The sequence below is a fragment of the Aedes albopictus genome, chromosome 3 (genome assembly GCF_035046485.1).
Source record: "Aedes albopictus strain Foshan chromosome 3, AalbF5, whole genome shotgun sequence".
In the NCBI taxonomy this organism is placed as follows: Eukaryota; Metazoa; Arthropoda; class Insecta; order Diptera; family Culicidae; genus Aedes; species Aedes albopictus.
In genome coordinates, this window is record NC_085138.1 from 443,052,348 (window position 1) to 443,072,514 (window position 20,167).

General features: G+C 41.1%; 2 protein-coding genes across 14 annotated transcripts in view; one reads left to right on the forward strand and one right to left on the reverse strand.

Annotated features, from left to right (window-relative positions):
• Positions 1-18,728, reverse strand: part of LOC134289911 (uncharacterized) — a 151,511-nt gene extending 132,783 nt beyond the window's left edge. Inside the window, exon 1 of the mRNA XM_062856666.1 lies at positions 15,329-18,728. Coding sequence (XP_062712650.1) covers positions 16,353-18,149 — 1,797 coding nt within the window. The 5' untranslated portion in view covers positions 18,150-18,728 and the 3' untranslated portion in view covers positions 15,329-16,352. The remainder of the gene's footprint in view (positions 1-15,328) is intronic.
• LOC109425937 (hemicentin-1) overlaps positions 1-20,167 on the forward strand; it is a 365,357-nt gene that overhangs the window by 40,376 nt on the left and 304,814 nt on the right. The window lies entirely within an intron of this gene.

The following is a 20,167-nucleotide window of genomic DNA, read 5'->3' on the forward strand; positions in this document are numbered from 1 at the left end:
AAAGGAATTTGTGAAAGAATCTTTAGAAAATGTTCGGAACAAAATTCTAGAAGCATTTCTAAAGGGATTCTTTTCAGATTATTTTTTATAAATAGTTCTCACGGGTTTCCTTTCAAGATTTCTTCTGATATTTACCTCGATTCTTCTCTTATTCTATCGCGATTTATCTTATCGGGATCCTCCTGAAATTCGTCCTAAAACTTCCTCTGATATTTGTTTTGGAATTTTTCGGATTTTTCCCTAAAACATCTCTTGGAATGATTTTCCGAGAAGAATTCGGAAAGAAATAAACGCAAAAATATGAAGATACTCCGGTATAAATCTTTAGAAAAAATCTTGTAGGAATGCTGGGAGGAACTCTAGGAGAAATCTCGGGTGGGTTTCCAGAACAAACCTTAGGATATATTCTGAAAAAAATTTAAAAAAAGAGTAAAGACTGGAATTTAAGAAGGCATACCGACATTCTCGAAGAAATCACTGAAACTCTATAGTGTTGGGGAAAATCTTCAGTATGTTATTGAAGCCGTGTTTGAGAACAAATTCCATAGCATTGCTGTACGTTCACCTGAAACGATTCAAATTTTATATTAACCAATGTAACCAAGTTATTTAATTGGTAAAGAAGACATTCTTATGAGATGGAATTATGGAAGCAGGTACATAAATTTAATCATTTTTTTTTATATTTCATTCTATTTTCCCCATTATCTCTACCATGAATGCTGGAAGAAATTGGGGAGTAAATTTCCAGGGCAATATTTGGAGAAATCTTGAGACTGAAAAATCTTTGCAAGATTTCCGGAAAGAAATGCTTGGGGATTTCTGAAGAAATCTTTAAACGAATGCAGGAGAGAATCCCTGCAGGAATGCCTGTTAGAATTTTTTAAAAACTCCCTGGGGGGGATCTCTGGATGGATCTTGGTTCAATTCCCAGAGGAATCCCTGCAGAAATCACTGGAGTATTCTCTGAAGAAATTCCTGGACGAATTCCTGAAAGAATTCCTGGAAGATTCCTTGAAGGAATTCCTGAAGGAATCCCTGTAGGAATTTCTGAAGTTAAATCGCTGAAGGAATTCCTCGAGAAAACCCTGGAGGCATCCCTGGAAGCATCCCTGGAGGATTCCCTGGACGACTCCATGGAGGAATTGATTGATCAATTTAGCTTTGTTATAGAGACTTCCAGCCCTTGACTGGTTCGTCTCTTCCATTGAGGAATCCTTAGAGCACCACACAGAGGACGCCATGTTGGAATCCCTGGAAGAATCTCTGGAGGAATCCTGGTGAATCCCTCGGGGAATCATTGAAGAAATTTTTGAAGGCGTCCCTGATTGAATTCCTGGAGAAATCCCTGGAGAAATACTTGGAGAAAACCTTGGAGGTATCTCTGGAGGAATCCTTGGAGGAATCCTTGGAGGAATCCCTTGAGCATTATATGGAGGACTCAATAAAGAATCCCAGGAGGATTACATGAAGGACTCTCTTGAGAAGTCCCTGAAGGTATTCCTGGAGGACGCCATGAAGAATCCCTACTGTACACTTTGGAGAAATCCCGGAAAAAATCTCTGGAGGACTTCATGAAGGAATCCCTGGAGGAATCCCTGTAGAAATCCCTGGAGGGACCCCTGGAGGTATCCCTGTAGGTATCCCTGGAGGAGTTCCTGGTGGAACTTCTGGAGGAACCAATGAAGGAGTTCCTGGAGGAATCCCTGTAGGAATTTCTGGATGAATCCCTGGACAAATTCCTGGAGAAATGCTAGGAGAAATCCCTGGAGAAATCTCTGGATACTCAATGGAGGAGTTCCTGGAGGACTACATGGAGGCATCCATGGGAATGTCACTTTAGGAATCCCTGGAGGAATCTCTGGAGAGATCCTTGGAGAAATCTCTGGTGGATTATTGATAGAAGGTCTACAGCGATTCCTGGAAGAATCCCTGGAGGACTCCATGGAGAAACCTTTGGAAGAAGCACTCTAGAGAAATATCTGGTGAAATTCCTGGGGAAATCCCTGAGGGAATCCCTAGCAAAATTCCAGGTGGACTCCGTGGAGAAATCTCTGAAAGAATCACAACGTGAAACCCTGGAGAAATCCCTCGTGAAATCGCTGGCGGAATCTTTGGAGGAAATCCTGTAGGAGAAAACCCCATAGGAATCCCAGGCAGAATCCCTGGAGGACTCCTAAGAGGAATCTCTGGAAGAATCATTACAGGAATCCCTGGAGATATCCCTAGAGGAAAACCTGGAGATATCTCTTGAGACATTCTTGGAAGAATCCCTGGAGTAGTCCCTGTGGAAATCCCTAAGGGAACCTCTTGCAGAATCCCCGGAGAACTACTTGGAGGAATCACAACATGAACCTATGGAGAAATCCCTGTAGGAGTGTTTTGAGGAATCCCTGCCCGACCAGAAGCACATAACAAGATCATAACAAAATTGTGACAACTGCTGATAGAAATAACAATAGTTGATATAATTCTGTTATAGGGATTTTCCATGTGAATATCCATAACTAAATTATATCATCATTAACCCTCGAACGATCGCGCTGTTGTGTTTTGTACAACACGTTGAAAAAATCTCGCATTTTGTACTCAGCATTAGCGTGGTGCTGACGCAGGTAGTCAACCGCGCGAGTTACGGAAGGTTAACATAATAAGTAACAGGTTTATTGCAATCATTGTTATATTTTTTGTAACACAATTATTTCAAAATTTGGAGAATTTCTGGATATAATGGAACGGCCGGAAGAATTTCGGGAAAATCTAACTAAAATTTTGGAAGGGATTCAAAAACTAGGATGGAACTTATGGAGGAATGATTGTGAAAATCTAGTAGTCTTGGAAGACATGTTTAATTATAATTGAATAGTGATAGTGAGGATATTATTGTTGATAAGGAGATCCTAAAAATAATTGAACTTATCACAAATTAAAAATAATTGAACTTTCGAAGCGATTTAAATCGAGCACAAATTTCAATCAGAATGCGAGATTATTTTTCTGCCGATCATTATGAAAGTCCCATTTCGTTCCATTGCACAAGAGAGCTGGAACTGATCCAAAGCCGATGCCACTTGTTAGATGGCATTTTTCGAATCTTTGATTGAAACCACCCGGTTTCGACAAACATCCGACTAATGAGCAGTATATTTTTTTTTAATCATACACCGACCTATTTTGCACCGTGTCCTCCTCAAGGGACCAACAAGAACATAAATAGCCAACTAACTGCAAGTGAGGGGCTGGCCTGAAGTGGAATTTTGTATAATAACAACGTCAATAAACAACAAATAGCAGGCGGTAGCGGCAGTCATAGAGCTCCGAGGGTTGCTCTGATGTAGTCGTTGAACAGTGCCAGCCTTCTATGATATGCCGGCCGACGCAGTAACGATGATGATGATGATGATAGGACACTTGTCATTCTGCTCGGCTATGGGAAGCACGTTCACTCTGCATTGATAAGGCTTCATTTGTCATGTATTGGCGTTCTTTCACCATATAGACATACCGAGCGACGTGCCAAGCCAACCTAAACCGGTAGTTGCCCTTTTTTTTCCTCTCCTGCAACCAAGCTGGTAATATTTTATACCTAGCACTCGTGCGCTTCCTCCCGTCTATCCGGGACGGAATGCCTCAGCGGAAAGAACGAGGAGCATAACAAGAGAAGAATGGACCTTCTCTTCAAACGGGTGGAAAGGCCAAATCATCCTTTCCGTTAATTTTACTAGGTATAGTGTATTGTATTTCCTGCCTTTGTTGTGCTGGTGGTGGTTTGTTTACATTCCTTTTTCTATATCACTTGGGCTCTCAAATCCACATCGGACGGTTGAGTCAACCGCACTCACCCCCTCTCTTCCGGACCCTCCTTTTTTGCTCATATCTCCATGGGCTCCAGTTCATTTGCATAGGCCAGGGGTTTTCAGAACGTGCACCGCGGAACCTTGACAAGTGCCCCATCACAGTCAGAAGAGGAGTTGCCTTAGCTTTGGGAAATCTAACATAAATAAATCGAAAACAAATCTCATAAGCATTTTAAAATGAATTACTAAAAGATTTTTCGGAAAAGATAACCTTCATTGGTAAAAGAAATTTCTAGAGAAAGGAATTTTGGAAGATATTCCCAAAAAAATGCTTAAGGCATTTCCGAAGAAATTAGCGCACAATTTTCCAAGCACAATTCCAGAGAAATGCTAAATTTCCGTTGAAGTTTTCAAAGGAATTTTCAAAGCCTTTTCATAATGAATTACCAAAGAAGTTTTGTCGATTGTCGAAGATATTTTCAAAGCAGCTTCCGCGGAAATTCTCTCAGATGTTTGTTTGAGAAATTTCCAAAGAAATTGTTGATAATATTGTTCAAGATTATTTTGAAACGAGTTCCAAAGGAATTGCCGAAGACATTCCCGATGATATTTCCGCAGTAGTTAAAAAAAAAACACGAAGAAATTCTCTATAGAATTCATAGGAATTGCCGAAGCAAATCACAGTAGAATTTTGTGTATTTATTCTGCAAGGAATACATAAAAAAATATTTGAAGAATTTCAAAGAAACTGACGGAGATGGAGAAATTTACGAAAAACATAGCCAAGTAATTTTCAGAGTTATTGCAGAATTTATACTCAAAGGCATTATCGAAAGGGTCTCCAATTATACGGCGGGTTCGATTCCCGTTCCAGTCGGCATAGTGTATCATTGTATTTGCCACACAATGTACATATTCAGAAAGCCCTTCTTTTAATAACTATGGAAGTGCTCTGGGAGCCCTGAATTGAAGAAAGGCAGGCCAAGTTCCAATGCGAACGTCGAGCCATAAAGAAGAAGAAGAAGAAGCATTATCGAACGAATTGCTGCAAGAATTGCCGGTTAATTTCAAGAACATAAAATCTAAAAAAAATCTAAAAAATCTTAGAATGATGCTGAACACATTAAAAAAAAAACAAATCCCAAAATAATTGCCGAAGCAACTTCCGTAACAACTTTCAAAAGGTTTTTAAAGAAATTATCGAAACAATTAATTCTTGCAATATACGCATAAAAAATGCTAAGAGAAATCCTATTGAATTTCTGAAGAAATTGGCGAAAAAATCCCCAGAGCCATTGCAGAAATAATTATCAAAGCGAATTATCAGACGTATTGCTGAAATCCGCTGGTTAATTGCAAAATAAAAAATCTAAAGAATTATCAAAGAAATTTAAAAAAATTACTGAAAAAAGAAAAAAGTTTGAAAAATTCCCAAAATAATTGGAAACAAAGCTCCCATAAGAACTGTCGAAGGGGTTGACGATGAAATTTCTACATTGATTGTCAAGTTAACTCCTACAGGAATTGTCGAAGCAGTTTCTAATGGATTTTGTAAAGGATTGATTTTCAAAGGATGCGTCGAAAGGATTATTTGAGGAAATTTTCGAAGGAGATCCAAAGGAATTGCCGAACAAATTTCCCAAGTCATTGCCACCTCAATTTCCAGAGGCGTAATTGAAGAATTACCATAGAAATTAACAACAAAATTAAATTAAAAATGCCAAAGAAATTAGTGAAGAAAATGAATTTCCGGATGAATGCACTTTTAGAAGGAATTCTATCAAGGTTCCCAACTAATCCAATGATTAAAATGTGGTTTACTACAAGAAATATTACGAATATTCTATAGTTCTTTGAATTAATGATATAGAAGTACAAATGATTTCCTTCAGTCAATAGTAGTTTTCACAAACATTACTCAGTATGGAAAGAAATATTTCCAAGAGAACTTCGTAGGAATGGCCCAACAAATTGGTGAAGGAATCCCTTCAACCGTTGAAGCATGATTTAACAAAGTTTATACCGAAGGAACCCTCAAAGGGATTACCAGAGGAATTGCAGTTTCATTTCAATAAAAAAAAAAAAATAGATAAAAATATCTCAAAAAAATCCAATATAATTGTAGAAGCAATTTTCAAATAAATAGTTTGAAAAATGGCCAAATTTAATGGCGAAGAAACTCCCTTAACATCTTTCGAAGGGGTTGCCAATGAAATTCTTAAAATAATTGCCAAGTTAACTCCTACAGGAATTGTCGGAGCAATTTTTCAGGGATTCGAAATTCTAAAGGATGCGCTGCAAGATTTTTTGGAGAAAAGTATAGCCAAAGAAATTCCCAGTTATTGCCGCCTGAATTTCCAAAGATGTTTCTGAAGAATTTTCGAAGAAATGATCGAGCCAATCAAAAAAAAAGGTCAAAGATTTTTTTTCCTCCCCTGTTGTTGGAAATTAATCCACTGCGCCCAATAGGATCTAAGAAGAGATCCTTCAACAATCTTAAAGAAGCTCACCATGGATAAGAAATTAGCTTATGATATTCAAATTTATAAATCTTTTAATAAGTTTTTAGGAATTAAGTCTAATTTCTCAAAATTCGCATGTATATTCCCAAGACATCCCAGAATTAACATATCGGTCTCCAAAGAAATCTTCCCAAATCAAATCATCATGTCACAGATTATCTCAGAAAATTTTTCATGTGTGCCACCTGTAGTGTCACAAAGATTTCTTTTACGAATTCTGACATTAAATGCTTTACCAATTTCTCCATGATTTTTCACAAACCATTTCAGAGATTGTTTGAGAAATTCGCCCTGGGAATACTTCAGAATTTCCCAGAATGGATGTTTTGGAGATTCCTTCAAAAAATGTACCAAAAAATTCTACAGTTATTCTTCTTAAAAATCTTTAAAAAAAGTCCTTCAGAAATTTGAACGAGTATTTGGTCACGAGAATGCGGATTCTTTAAAAAACCCTCCATGGATTCTTTCGGAAATTTTCTTCAGCGATTTGTTTAAAAATACCACAAATAAATCTTTCAAAGCTTCTTGAATGATTTACTTCTGAAATTTCTCCATTTTTTCTTTAAATATTCAAATGTTAGACCAAAAAATTCCAGCATGGATTTATTCAAAAACTCGTTCAGAAATTTCTTGAGATATTTATTCAGACATTGCTCAAGAGATTTCTTTGATGAAACTTTTAGTGATGCCGTCAGAAACTATTCCAAAGTTTTTCACAAAACGTTTCGAAAGTTGCTTTAAAAGTTTGTACTGGGATAACTTTGGAAATTCTTTGAAGAATTTCACCAGAAATTCCAACAGCAACTTCCAATTTCTTCAGAATTCCCAGTAGAGATTCTTCCAGAAGCTTCGCGAAGAGTTGTGTTAGAAAGTTGTGTATGAGTTTCCGAGAAATTCCTCCAGGGATTTCATTAGACAATTTTTCAGAGATTGACCCTATTTTTTCGGGACATATCTATATTTTTTTCTGAAAATTCCTTCGGAATTTTCTTAAAGCATTCTCTCAAACGATCTTCTAAGAATTTATTCCAAAACTTTCACCTGGGTTTGCTTTAGAAATTATTCCATGGATTTTTTGTAAATCTGAATTTCAGTGAGAAAATCTTCCTGGAACTTGTTTAGAAATTACTCCAGGGAATCTTAAAAATGTAAGATCCATTCGGGATTTTTCTGCTGTGTTTCGTTTAGAAACTACCCTTGAAAAAAACCCTTCACAGTTTTTTTCAAGGGATTCTTTCGGAAAATCTCCCATGGCTTTTTTTGTGAATTAAAATAATAAATTCTTCAGGAAAATCTCCTGATTTTGCTACAGAGATTTTATTACAAAATTCACCAAGGATTACTTTGAAAAAAAAAAAACTTCCACAGATTATTCGATAATTCTTTCATGGACACTTACTGAAACCCACCCTAGTATTTATTTTAAAAATCTTTCACGAGATCTTGATGAAATCTCCCAGGTATTCTTAAAGAAATTCTTTAGAAACTCCTCGTAAATTTAGTTAAAAATAATGAAGGAAATCCTAAAGGCTAATCCTTAACCTTAAGAATGTCTTCCACAAATTTCTCCACGAATTCCTTTAGAAAGTTTTGCACTAAAGCTATAGAAATGTTTCATGGATTCCTTTAGAAAATATTTCAAAAATTCCTGTCAAATAAATCTTGCATAGATTGTTCCAGAAATTCATCAAGGGATTTCTTTAGATTTTTGTTTTCATAGAGATTCTCCTAGAAATTGTTCAAATAATCCATTTAGAAAGCCTTGCATGATCTTTCTCAAACATACTCCAAAGATTTTTTTTTTGAAAATGATTCCTGAATACATTAAGAATCAGGAATGCAGAAATTATTCAAAATTCTAGTTAACAAATTCTACAAGAGATTGTTAAGGAAATTCCCAAGACTTCTTCACATTCTATTAGATATTGAAGACATTTCTTTTCCAGAAATTGCTCCAAGAATTTCTTAAGAAAATCTTGGAGAATTCTCCAAGAATTCGTTAACAATTTTTTCTACAGATTCTTTGAGAGATTCTTAATGAGTTTTGCGGTACGGCCGGAAAACATTGTTGCAGAGATTCCTATAGAAATTTACACAGAGATTTCTTCAGAAATTTTGCCGGGTATTCCTCTATGTATTTTCTTGGAAATACCTCCAAGGTTTGCTCCAAATGTACCTCTAGGAATTTCTCTATCGGTTTCTCCTGGAATTTATTGAGGAATCCATCCAGAATTTTCATCCTCGAATATCTCAAGAGGTTTTTTTAGGTATTCCACCAAGGGGTTTCCAAGTGTTTCTTCAGGTATTCCTCCTGAAATGTATTTAAAAAATAAATCTATGGATTCTTTAAATATTCCAGTTTTTTTTAGATATTTTTTTCAGAAATTCATTAGAAATTGTCTTCAGATTCTCCGGAAATATTTTTAGAGACTTTTTCAATATTCCTAGAAATACTTTCAAAATTTCAGCTGGGATTTCTTTAAAAGGTGTTCCATGGATTCTTTCAGAAGTAATTCCAACAGTTCCTTCAGGAATTTCTCAAGCGGATCCTTCAACGATTCTTCCAGGAATTCATCCATGGGAATGTACCTGTGAAAGGGCGTTGAAATCGGGGAACCTTGACTAACTAGCTCTGATTTTATCATGACAGCATTTAAAATAATTTATCATACATCTTGTCAGTAACCTGCCGAAGCATTACAATGGCCTTTTTGCATAATTCACTACAAATTCTGGAATTCAATCAGCTGAGAACACGTGTATACACGCCAAAACACTATAAGGCATCTACCAAAAATATCAGTAATTTATTACAATTCCCGTTGAGGAAGTCATAAGAAATCTTGAAAGAAGTTTGTTAGAAAGTTTTGAGATAAAATCTGGCGAATGGGCAGTTTGCATGCAATCGCCCAAAATGTTGTCATTGCTACGGGATCTGTATAAAATATCGCCAGAGAATCACCTCATACACTCCGATTATAGTGATCATCGACAGAGCGAGAAATTTTTATAAACAATGAAGTCAGAAAGGGAAGTATGTGATCAAAGCAAATGTACAATACTCAGTATGTCGTGAAGTATGCTTTGGCGCTATTATGGGTTCTCCACAAAACAATTTATTGCTATGAAGTGCTCCGCATGTCAAACGGCTGAAAACCCTTGCATTATTAATCATGAAAATACAAATTGCAAGTTTTAAAATGATTGGACACCGAAAAAGCTGTGATTTGATGTATCACATGCATGGGTTTGGTTCATTTTTATATTTGATCACTTACGGCGGGATACCCAGATCCGGATTTGGAACTCATCAGGTTATCGAACAACCCTCTATTTGATGTGTCGCATTCATAGGTTCGGTTCAATTTCATATTCCCTTCCGGAGGGACGCCCGGAACCGGTTCCGTAAAACCATCGGTTTATAAATGGTCTGATACTATTTTCCTGCTTACAATTCATCAGGTTATCGAAAAAGCCGATATTGATCGCAACAAACATTTTTGCTGTGCAAGAGTGGAACAAACAATTCTTAAGCAAACTTTAGCTTGAGAAACTGTAATTCAGCTAGTTATGTTACTTGGGATGTGCCGAGTGTGGTTCACTTTAATTTCCTTAACCGGTTCCTTAACCGCTACCGGTTCAAATTTGGTCTAAGCCTATTTTTCTGGTTGTCATTTATCATGTTGTCCAAAATGCCGCGGTTTGATGTATTGCGTGCATGGGCTTGGTTCGTTATATTTGACTACCTCCAGCGGGACATCCGGAACCGATTCCGGAATATAACTGGTTCAGATATGGTCTGAGACAATTTTCTTGCTTTTCGTTCAACAAATTATCGAAAAAACCGCTATTTGATGTGTCGCATGAGTGGGCTTGGTTCACTTTTGTCTTTGATCACTTCTAGTGGGACACCCGGAACCGGTTTCGGAACCTGTATGGTCAAAGACTAATTTGCTGCTTGCTGTTCATCAAGTTATCTAAAATGCCACGGTTTGATGTATCGCATGCATTTTCATATCTAGCCCCTTCCTGGGGTACCGGTTCGGAACACCAAAATGGCCATAACTCTGGAACGGCTGGACCGATCCGAACCATTTTCAATAGGAAACAATGGGACCAGATTACGCGTCGAATGAACCATCGATCATTAAAAACGGTTGAGGTTTACCTGCAATAAGTGATGTGATTTTTTTTGTACACACACATACTCACATACATACACACAGACATCACCTCAATTCGTCGAGCTGAGTTTATTGGTATATGTGATTCGACCCTCCGGGCCTTCTATCAAAAAGTCATTTTTGGTGTGAACATATATCCTTTCCAGTACACTTAGTGCACGAGAAAAGTAAAAACATGTACATAAAATCGAAGTACATGAAAACGAGGGCCTATATAATAGAGGGTCCACTAAATCGAGGTATACCTGTATTTATAAAAAGTGCACCGCCAAGCTTAACATCTGAAATCCCCTGTCATAGGCCAACAACGACGACGAAGGACTCGCAAAGTGGGGGAAACGACTGATGCCTTCACCATCTGCAGCCGACCACCCGACCGCATTCCCCGCATTTCACCTGGCTGGCTGGAGAGTGAAGCAAACCTCATCGTTTCTCGTTACTTGCAAACTTCTCGCTTCCTTGCATAACAGCGTCGTTCATTTGTACAACGCGCACATACCTGCACAAACACAAGCAAGCAAACCGGAGCCTAGCCAGCCCAGCTCAAGCCAAATACAATATTCAGTGGCATCCCGCAGCTCGGTTTAGGTGCCAGCAAGGCAGTTTCCTCTGGAGTTTCCGGACGTACCTACGACCTACATGTAGGACCCGTTTCAATTTATGCCTTTTGAAATTATTAAAGAGGAAAATCCTCGGTTGGCATAAATGTTACACAACCGTTTCCGGTGCGGGAGTTTTCTTTGTTGATTATCGAAATGACTTGCTTCTGCTGCTACTGCTTCGGTTTCATATTAAATTGAATCTCGAACCGTGCGGCGTCGTCGCTTGGTTTGGCGTGCTTGACGGCACAGTAGTAGGTCCTCGGTGCGTTCCCAGCGAGCGAGATGCGGAAACGGGATCACGTCCTAAAAATAGGAGGCTGTGTGTAGTACGGTTCCACGCGGACCCATCCACCCGCCAAGCCGCGTGCGTATACATTTCCACAACAATGAACATTTCGAATGATTGGCAATCATCCGTGACCGCATTCTCATGCAGGGACGCTAAATGGGATAATTGTGGAAACGGTTTTTGCCCATGGCATCCAGGCCCTGTGTCGCGGTGGGTGGTAAGAAATTAAATGGATGCTTTATACTCCGATGAATTTTATTGAGAAATGTATTAAATCAAGCAAAATCAATTACGTATTTGAGAATTTTATAAGTATTTTGATCATCTGAAGAAAACAGCAAAATATAATCAACATCGCCTTCTGAACCTGTTCAGAAAATATACAATTACTAAACACTATAGACAGGTCTTCTATTTCCCTTGCGAATCTTAAAGCCTGTACTTTGAGTATGGGTTAAAAACAGACTTAAATCGCAGAACTTAAAGACAGGACTCTTAAAAGGAAGTTTTGTGGGCTAAAGACTGTTTTCACTGCCATTAACAATATACATTATTCGGTCAACTTAACGCAAAGCATTGCATTAAATTAGCAAGCTTAGCTTTTTATCAACCACTTGACTCGAAATAAACTCCCCACTAGTTTATCCATTCAATCAACATCAAACAGTAATCGAAATCAATACTGGATTGGAATTGAATTGACTGCTCATTCGTCTGCACACTTCTGTCGTCGCCGCCGCCGCCGCCGCCATCGCCTTCACCCGCAAATTTAATATCCCTTAACTCCGCAAATCCTCATTCAGATTATTCTTCCTCACAGCACGATAAAAACGAATTTATCAAATCACTTTCATCCAATGGTTTCCCTGCCGCGTCCGGAGGAAACCCCAACTCCAACCACCCGTCTAGGTAGGAATGTGGAATGGGGCGCGCAAATGACGATGACGTGGAGAAACAGATAAAATACCGCCAAAGGCAATCAAACACTTCACCCAGTCGGCAGACCGGGGCTTGGCTTTATTATGGGTTTATGTTGATCAATTTACAGCTACTAATCCGTGATTTTTACATCCGAAACCAAAATATGGCGCAAGTGGAGTCTCTCCCCCCACTAGAAACCGAGTGGGGTTGGGTTCGAGGTGGGGTGCATAACTCACCGACGCCCGCGTCATTTTCGTAGTAATAAAATGGGCAACCCAAAACCACTCATCGTCAAATAACGATCGAGATATTTACGGCATATTGAGCCCTCCAGCAGTACAGAGGCCTACTTCGTGCAAACCGGAGGACATCCAGAAATCCAATGGGGAACTCATTTAGATGCTGAATTTCTATTTTGAATGTTCATTTTGGCTATTTCTAAGTTTCAAATATCTATATTTTTTTAGTAATTTTGAATTGGAAATTTGTTTTCTCCTTTTGACGGAAGAGAGACGAATGACTATTCCGGACAGTAACCAAGAAATCAAGGAAACGAATCGAAAAACTGATGAAACTCGATGGGGATCCTGAAATACAGGGTGTTAGGTTCCTGAGTGCAAACTTTTTAAAGGGTGATAGAGGACCTAAATGGTGGAAAAAATTGTTCTACGCATATGGTCAAATCTTAACCGTTACATAGTTATTGAACTTCCCATGTTTTTTACTCTTATTGCCTTAACTAGCTATAACTTGAAAATGGTCAAACTTATCGCAGTTTTTTACCCTTATTCGAAAGATTATTGAATTTTCTATCAAATGGCATCTTTGAATCGATTGGTTTAGTTAACCCGTAAATACCCGGGACGATCTAGGGTCTTGTACCATTTGGGCAGGTGTACCTATTTTGGGCACTTGCCGCTATAACTAAGTCAATTCCAAACGATTTGATTTGAATTTTTGTATAGAGCTAGGCACGTACAGTATATTACTCTATACAAAAACCCAAATCAATCGGTTTGAAATTGACTTAGTTATAACGGGAAGTGCCCAAAATAGGTGCACTAGCCCAAATGACACAATACCCTACTTTTGGTAGAAATGCAATATCTTCTTTGTTTTAAAACATTTTACTCCGGATTTTTTTATAGTCAAGGGGAATAGTTGTACTAAGAAATGTGTGGTATGTTGAAAAGTCCCAAAAGAAATGACCACGTGGTTTATGGACAGCCCCTTATATGGAAAACAAAAATTTCGAAAAATGCCAAGTCTTACCACCTCAATCAGTTGATTTGGACTCCCAGAAGCTACCTTCAAAATTTGAGCGAAATCGGTTGAGCCTAAGGGGGCACTCAAAACGCTTGAAGTTTGTATGGGAAAACTTGGCCAAATGTATGCAGAAATTTTAAGTTTTCGAATTTTGCTGCTAGGTGGCGCTGTAAGCGTTCAATAATCAATCCCTTTGGTATTATTGTAGGTGACTTTATGCCAAATAACTTTATCGAAGACCGCAAAGTGATCCAACGTCTGTGAAAAAAGTTGTACCCTAGGTAAAGTGAGGATAAACTTTATTGTTATTTTTCCAATACATGTAAAGGAATACTATCAATAATGAAACCTCAATACTTTGCCTCACTTTGCCTAGGGTATATAATTTCTCACAGCCGTCGGATAACTTCGCGGTCTTCGACAAAGATGTTTGGCATATAGTCACCTACAATAATACCAAAGGGTTTGTTTATTGAACGCTTACAGCGCCACCTAGCGGCAGAATTCGAACTGATTGAGGAGGTAAGACTTGGCATTTTTCGAATTTTTTTTTCATATAAGTTTGGGCCACCCTAATGATCACAGAACATAGTCTACGGTACTCAAAAAGCCTCAAAGCACCCCCAGAAAATTCATGGTACATGAATTGGGTGATCTAGGTCATCCAAACGACTCTGGAATTCATTCTCTTAAGATCTACAACATCTACCATCGTTTGTGTTCACTCTGTTCAAGAAATTTAGTCACATCGATGTCCATTAGACCTCGCAATGATATGAGTAACTTGATATTGTGGTAGTTAGACATTCCGTGAACTACAAATGGCCTCCAATATACACTTTGAAGTTTGGGTTACGATATCAACATACTGTATCACGCTTTACTGAGCATTGAGCATGAGCATTATTGACCGCCCGCGGTTGCTCCTCTGTTATTGCAAGGACAACTGCATTTACACAAAGAACCAACAGATGATGCTTGGGATTAGCTTTCTCTTCATTGTGTAAATGCTGTAATCCCAATACTTTTCAATAAGCAATACCAGCGCCGGCCGCGTCCGAATGCAGGTCAATTGAGGATAGGGAAGGAAATGATGACGTGATTCTCGCTTAGGCCAATATCCGAGGAATTCTCTGCGTTACTACGAGAAATCACTAGGAGTTTGGACAGGGGAAATGGAGATGTGTTGAGGATTTCGACGTGGTAAACGAATGTAATGTTTTGATTCGCGATTAATAATGCGCTCGCGAAGAAATACCCTTCTAAACCTTGGACGACGAATGCGATCTGTTGTGCCTCAAAACTCACCCTACATAAGTTATTCATTCGCAAATAAGGAGAACACAATGCTAAACACCGACGCATCTGTAGTTTGCGTTTCCGCGCGAGACAATGCTGAACGCGATCGATTCACAAGTATTAACAAAATATACACGGGATAAATAAATCAGAAAGATCTTACCGCATGGTTCGCCGTCTATCTTTTACCGACCCTCTCTTTTTCCAGAAATTCATGCAACGTTTATTTGAGTCAAAACATTTATTCATATGGGCTAAAATATTACAAATGTCGACACCGAAGATGACGAACCATTCAAATTTTTGTGTACATGCAAAAAATGAATGAAAAATATTTATTACCAACTAAATGTACATTTGGAACTAGCGCCGACACATGACGTGACGAACTTTTCAATATTTGTTAGATAAATACACAAAACCCAGTGCAGAATTTTATACATCCTACATACATACATTTATTTGTTCCACATCATTAAGACAAGACATAATCAACAATAGTACGCCACAATACTCGGTTTGTGGCTGCCGCTCTCCATCCTCGGTCACGCCCAATGCTCGCCAAGTCACGCTCCACCTGGTCCGCCCATCGTGCTCTCTGCGCTCCACGCCTTCTTGTGCCAACCGGATCCGTTGCAAACACCAGCTTTGCAGGGTTGTTGTCCGGCATTCTTGCAACATGCCCTGCCCACCGTATTCTTCCGGCTTTGGCCACCTTCTGGATGCTGGGTTCGCCGTAAAGTGCAGCGAGCTCGTGGTTCATCCTTCTCCGCCACACACCGTTCTCCTGCACACCGCCGAAGATCGTTCTTAGCACGCGTCGCTCGAAAACTCCGAGTGCTTGTAGGTCCTCCTCGAGCATGGTCCATGTCTCGTGCCCGTAGAGGATTACCGGTCTTATTAACGTTTTGTACATGGTGCATTTGGTGCGTGGGTGAATCTTTTTCGACCGCAGTTTCTTCTGGAGCCCGTAGTAGGCCCGACTTCCGCTGATGATGCGCCTCCGAATTTCACGGCTCACGTTGTTGTCAGCCGTCAGTAAGGATCCGAGGTAGACGAATTCCTCCACCACCTCGAAAGTATCCCCGTCTATCGTAACATTACTACCCAGACGGATCCGGTCGTGTTCGGTTCCGCCTACCAGCATGTACTTTGTTTTTGAGGCATTCACCACCAGTCCGACCTTTGCTGCTTCGCGTTTCAGGCGGGTGTACAGTTCTGCCACCGTTCCAAATGTTCTAGCGATAATGTCCATGTCGTCCGCAAAGCACACAAATTGTCCGGATTTTGTGAAAATCGTTTCCCGGCTGTTGAGCCCGGCTCGTCGCATCACACCTTCCAGCGCGATGTTGAAGAGTAGACATGAGAGTCCGTCACCTTGTCGCAGTCCCCGGCGAGATACGAATGAACTGGATAGTTCACCCGAAACCCTTACGCAGTTTTGCACACCGTCCATCGTTGCTTTAATCAGTCTAGTCAACTTCCCAGGAAAGCCGTTTTCGTCCATGATTCTCCATATGTAGCTCTGCGCGGTCGATACTATCGTATGCCGCTTTGAAGTCGATGAACAGGTGGTGCGTTGGGACCTGGTATTCACGGCATTTCTGGAGGATTTGCCGTACGGTAAAGATCTGGTCCGTTGTCGACCGGCCGTCGATGAAGCCGGCTTGATAACTTCCCACGAACTCATTTGTTTTAGGTGACAGACGACGGAAGATGATCTGGGATAGCACTTTGTAGGCAGCATTCAAAATAGTGATCGCCCTGAAGTTCTCACATTCCAAATGGTCGCCTTTCTTGTGAATGGGGCAGATTACCCCTTCCTTCCACTCCTCCGGTAGCTGTTCGGTTTCCCAGATCCTGACTATCAGCCGATGCAGACAGGTGGCCAACTTTTCTGGGCCCATCTTGATGAGTTCAGCTGCGATACCATCCTTACCAGCTGCTTTGTTGGTTTTGAGCTGGTGAATGGCATCCTTAACTTTCCTCAGCGTGGGAGTTGGTTCATTTCCGTCCTCCGCTGCACTGGCGTCGTCGCTCCTTCCGTTGCCGTGGGCTCCCGTGCCTACGTTCTCCATGCCGTTCAGGTGCTGATCGAAGTGCTGCTTCCACCTTTCGATCACCTCACGTCCGTCCGTCAAGAGGCCTCCGTCTTTATCCCTGCATATTTCGGCTCGCGGCACGAAGCCGTTGCGGGATGCGTTGAGTTTCTGATAGAACTTTCGTGTTTCTTGGGAACGGCACAGCAGTTCCATTTCTTCACACTCCGCTTCTTCCAGGCGGCGCTTTTTCTCCCGAAAGAGGCGGGTCTGCTGTTTCCGCTTCTGTTTGTAACGTTCCACATTCTGTCGAGTCCCTTGCTGCAGCATTACCGCCCTCGCTGCGTTCTTCTCCTCCAAAACCGTTCTGCACTCTTCGTCGAACCATTCGTTTCGTCGATTCCGTTCCACGTACCCGATGGTGCTCTCGGCTGCGTCGTTGATGGCTGCTTTCACTGTACTCCAGCAGTCCTCTAGAGGGGCCTCATCGAGCTCGCCCTCGTCTGGCAACGCGGCTTCGAGATTCTGCGCGTATGCTGAGGCGACATCCGGTTGCTTCAGTCGCTCTAGGTTGTACCGTGGCGGTCGCCGGTACCGTACATTGTTGATGACGGAGAGTTTTGGGCGCAGTTTGACCATCACCAGATAGTGGTCGGAGTCGATATTGGCGCCACGATAGGTCCTGACGTCGATAATGTCGGAGAAGTGCCGTCCGTCAATCAGAACGTGGTCGATTTGAGATTCCGTGTGCTGTGGTGATCTCCAGGTGTAACGATAAGGGAGGCTGTGTTGGAAAAAGGTGCTACGTATGGCCATATTTTTGGAGGCGGCGAAATCAATGAGTCGTAGGCCGTTTTCGTTCGTTTGCTGGTGGGCGCTAAACTTACCAATCGTCGGTCTGAATTCCTCCTCCTGGCCTACCTGAGCGTTCAAATCTCCTATGATGATCTTGACGTCGTGGCTTGGGCAGCGGTCGTACTCGCGTTCGAGCTGCGCGTAAAATGCGTCCTTGTCATCATCAGTACTTCCGGAGTGTGGGCTGTGCACGTTTATTATGCTGAAGTTGAAGAATCGGCCCTTGATCCTCAACCTGCACATTCTTTCGTCGATCGGCCACCAACCGATCACGCGCCTCTGCATATCGCCCATCACGATGAAAGCTGTTCCCAGCTCGCGTGTGTTGCCGCAGCTCTGGTAGATGGTATGATTACCTCTAAACGTTCGCACCATGGATCCTGTCCAACACACCTCCTGCAGCGCTACGATGCCGAACCCGCGGTCCTTCAGTAGATCGGCGAGTATGCGGGTGCTCCCAATGAAGTTGAGAGATCGGCAGTTCCACGTACAGAGTTTCCAATCGCAAGTCCTTTTTGTTCGCTGGGGTCGTTGCCGTTGGTCTCGGTTCGTATTATTCTGTTGCTGATTTTCCGTTACAATGGGTTTTTACGGCTGGCTCGTAGGGCCTGACACCAACCCCCTACTTTCCGGAGGACCATAGTGCACAGTTGAGCTTAGAGTCCTTCCCTGGCACTCGGACGTAGATCAGCCGCCCCTAACATGGGGATCAGACGCTGTTGTGAGCCGCTCCTCCTGGAGAACAGACGCTCAGGTTTGCCGAAGCAAACCCCCCCTTCCCTGTCAGCCTACGACCAAAGGTCCCACCGGGGTTGGTTACCCGATCTTCCCTAAGGTTGCTCATAGTTTCCGGCCGGTACCGCGTGGAGGTAGGGATAGGAGTTGCTGGGCAGAGGCTAGTGGATCACAATGGGATCTGAATTGCGCAGCATACCCAGCCTTTACCGTGCCATCCTATACATCCTATAGCATTAATTATTGTGATAAAATGGAACGAGCTCACCAATAAACATCTTTCAAAGTGTCCAGTGCGTATGTGCATCTTCCACAAACTGGCCTCGAAATCACACTGAACCGCAACAACAACACACGAGTACGACGATGTGCACATTCAAATTGTCGACGACGACGCGGCCGATCCGAATGAAAAAAGCGGCACTTCCACTTTGCCTCCAAAAACACACTTAACCGCCCCGTACGAAGACGAGCACGCACGCAGGACGACGACGCGATGCAACGACGAACCAAGACAGACTCCATACTGTATCACGCTTTACTTGCAAAAAAAAAATCGTGAAATGTTGTCTTTACTGCTGATGGAACCTCAGTACACAGCTATAATGCTTTTGGTGCATTCATGGGATATTCCAAGCTTTCCTAGCTATTCTGGAATCAGCACCTTCAAGGTCTACAGGCTCGACTCTTGTTTTTCTTCACTCTATTGGCATAATTATTTAACGAATGTGTCTGTTGCACCTAATTATATTACGAGTATCTGTATTATTGCTATTTGGGTGCCCACTATATTTTGAACCCAATGTATTTTGAAGTATGGGTCGCAATATCTGTAAATCTTAGGATATTTTTATTGTAGCCAATGCTCGTGGTACATAATCTACGCTACTCTTAGAGCTTCAGAGTGCAATTCTGATATCTTAACAACATTCACTTGGTGATCTAGGTCATCCAAACTATTCTGGATTTAAAACCTTCAAACTCTACAGGCTCTACTATTGTCTCTCTTTACTTTATCGATGTTATTCTTTCACGATTACCTCTGATGTATCTCATAATATTTTGAGTATTTCTTTGAGCTACTTGTGCATCCACTGACATACAAATGATCTTTATGGTATTTTGAAGTGTCGGAAATTACCCAAGAATTCCTCCAAGCGTTCCTCAGAAATTCCTTCAGGAGTCCCTCAGAAACTCATCGTGATATTCTCCTAGAATATCTCTACGAGTTTCTAGGGAATGCCTTGGGACTTCCCGTGAAATTCTTTAGGAGTTTTCCAGCAGATTCTCAAAAATTTCTTCAGGAGCTATGCTGGAATTCCTTCTGAAGTTCCTCAGGAATTACTTTAAGAACCTTTCGGAAAATACTGCAGGAGTTCCTCGGGAATTCCTTCGGAAGTTACTCGGAATCCTTGGAAGTTACTCGGAAACCTCGGAAATTCCACGAGGATTCCACGGGAGTCCCCTAAGGATTTCTCCATGCGTTCTCTTGAATCTCCCCAAGGATGATTTCCCAAGAGCTCCTCCAGAAATTCCTCCTAGGATTCCTCCAGGAAGTTTTCCAGTTTTCCTTTAGGAATTTTCCTAGCAATTTTCCCAGGGATTCCTCCAGCAATTTCTTTAGAAATTTTTCCAGGTATTCCTTATGGGATTTCTTC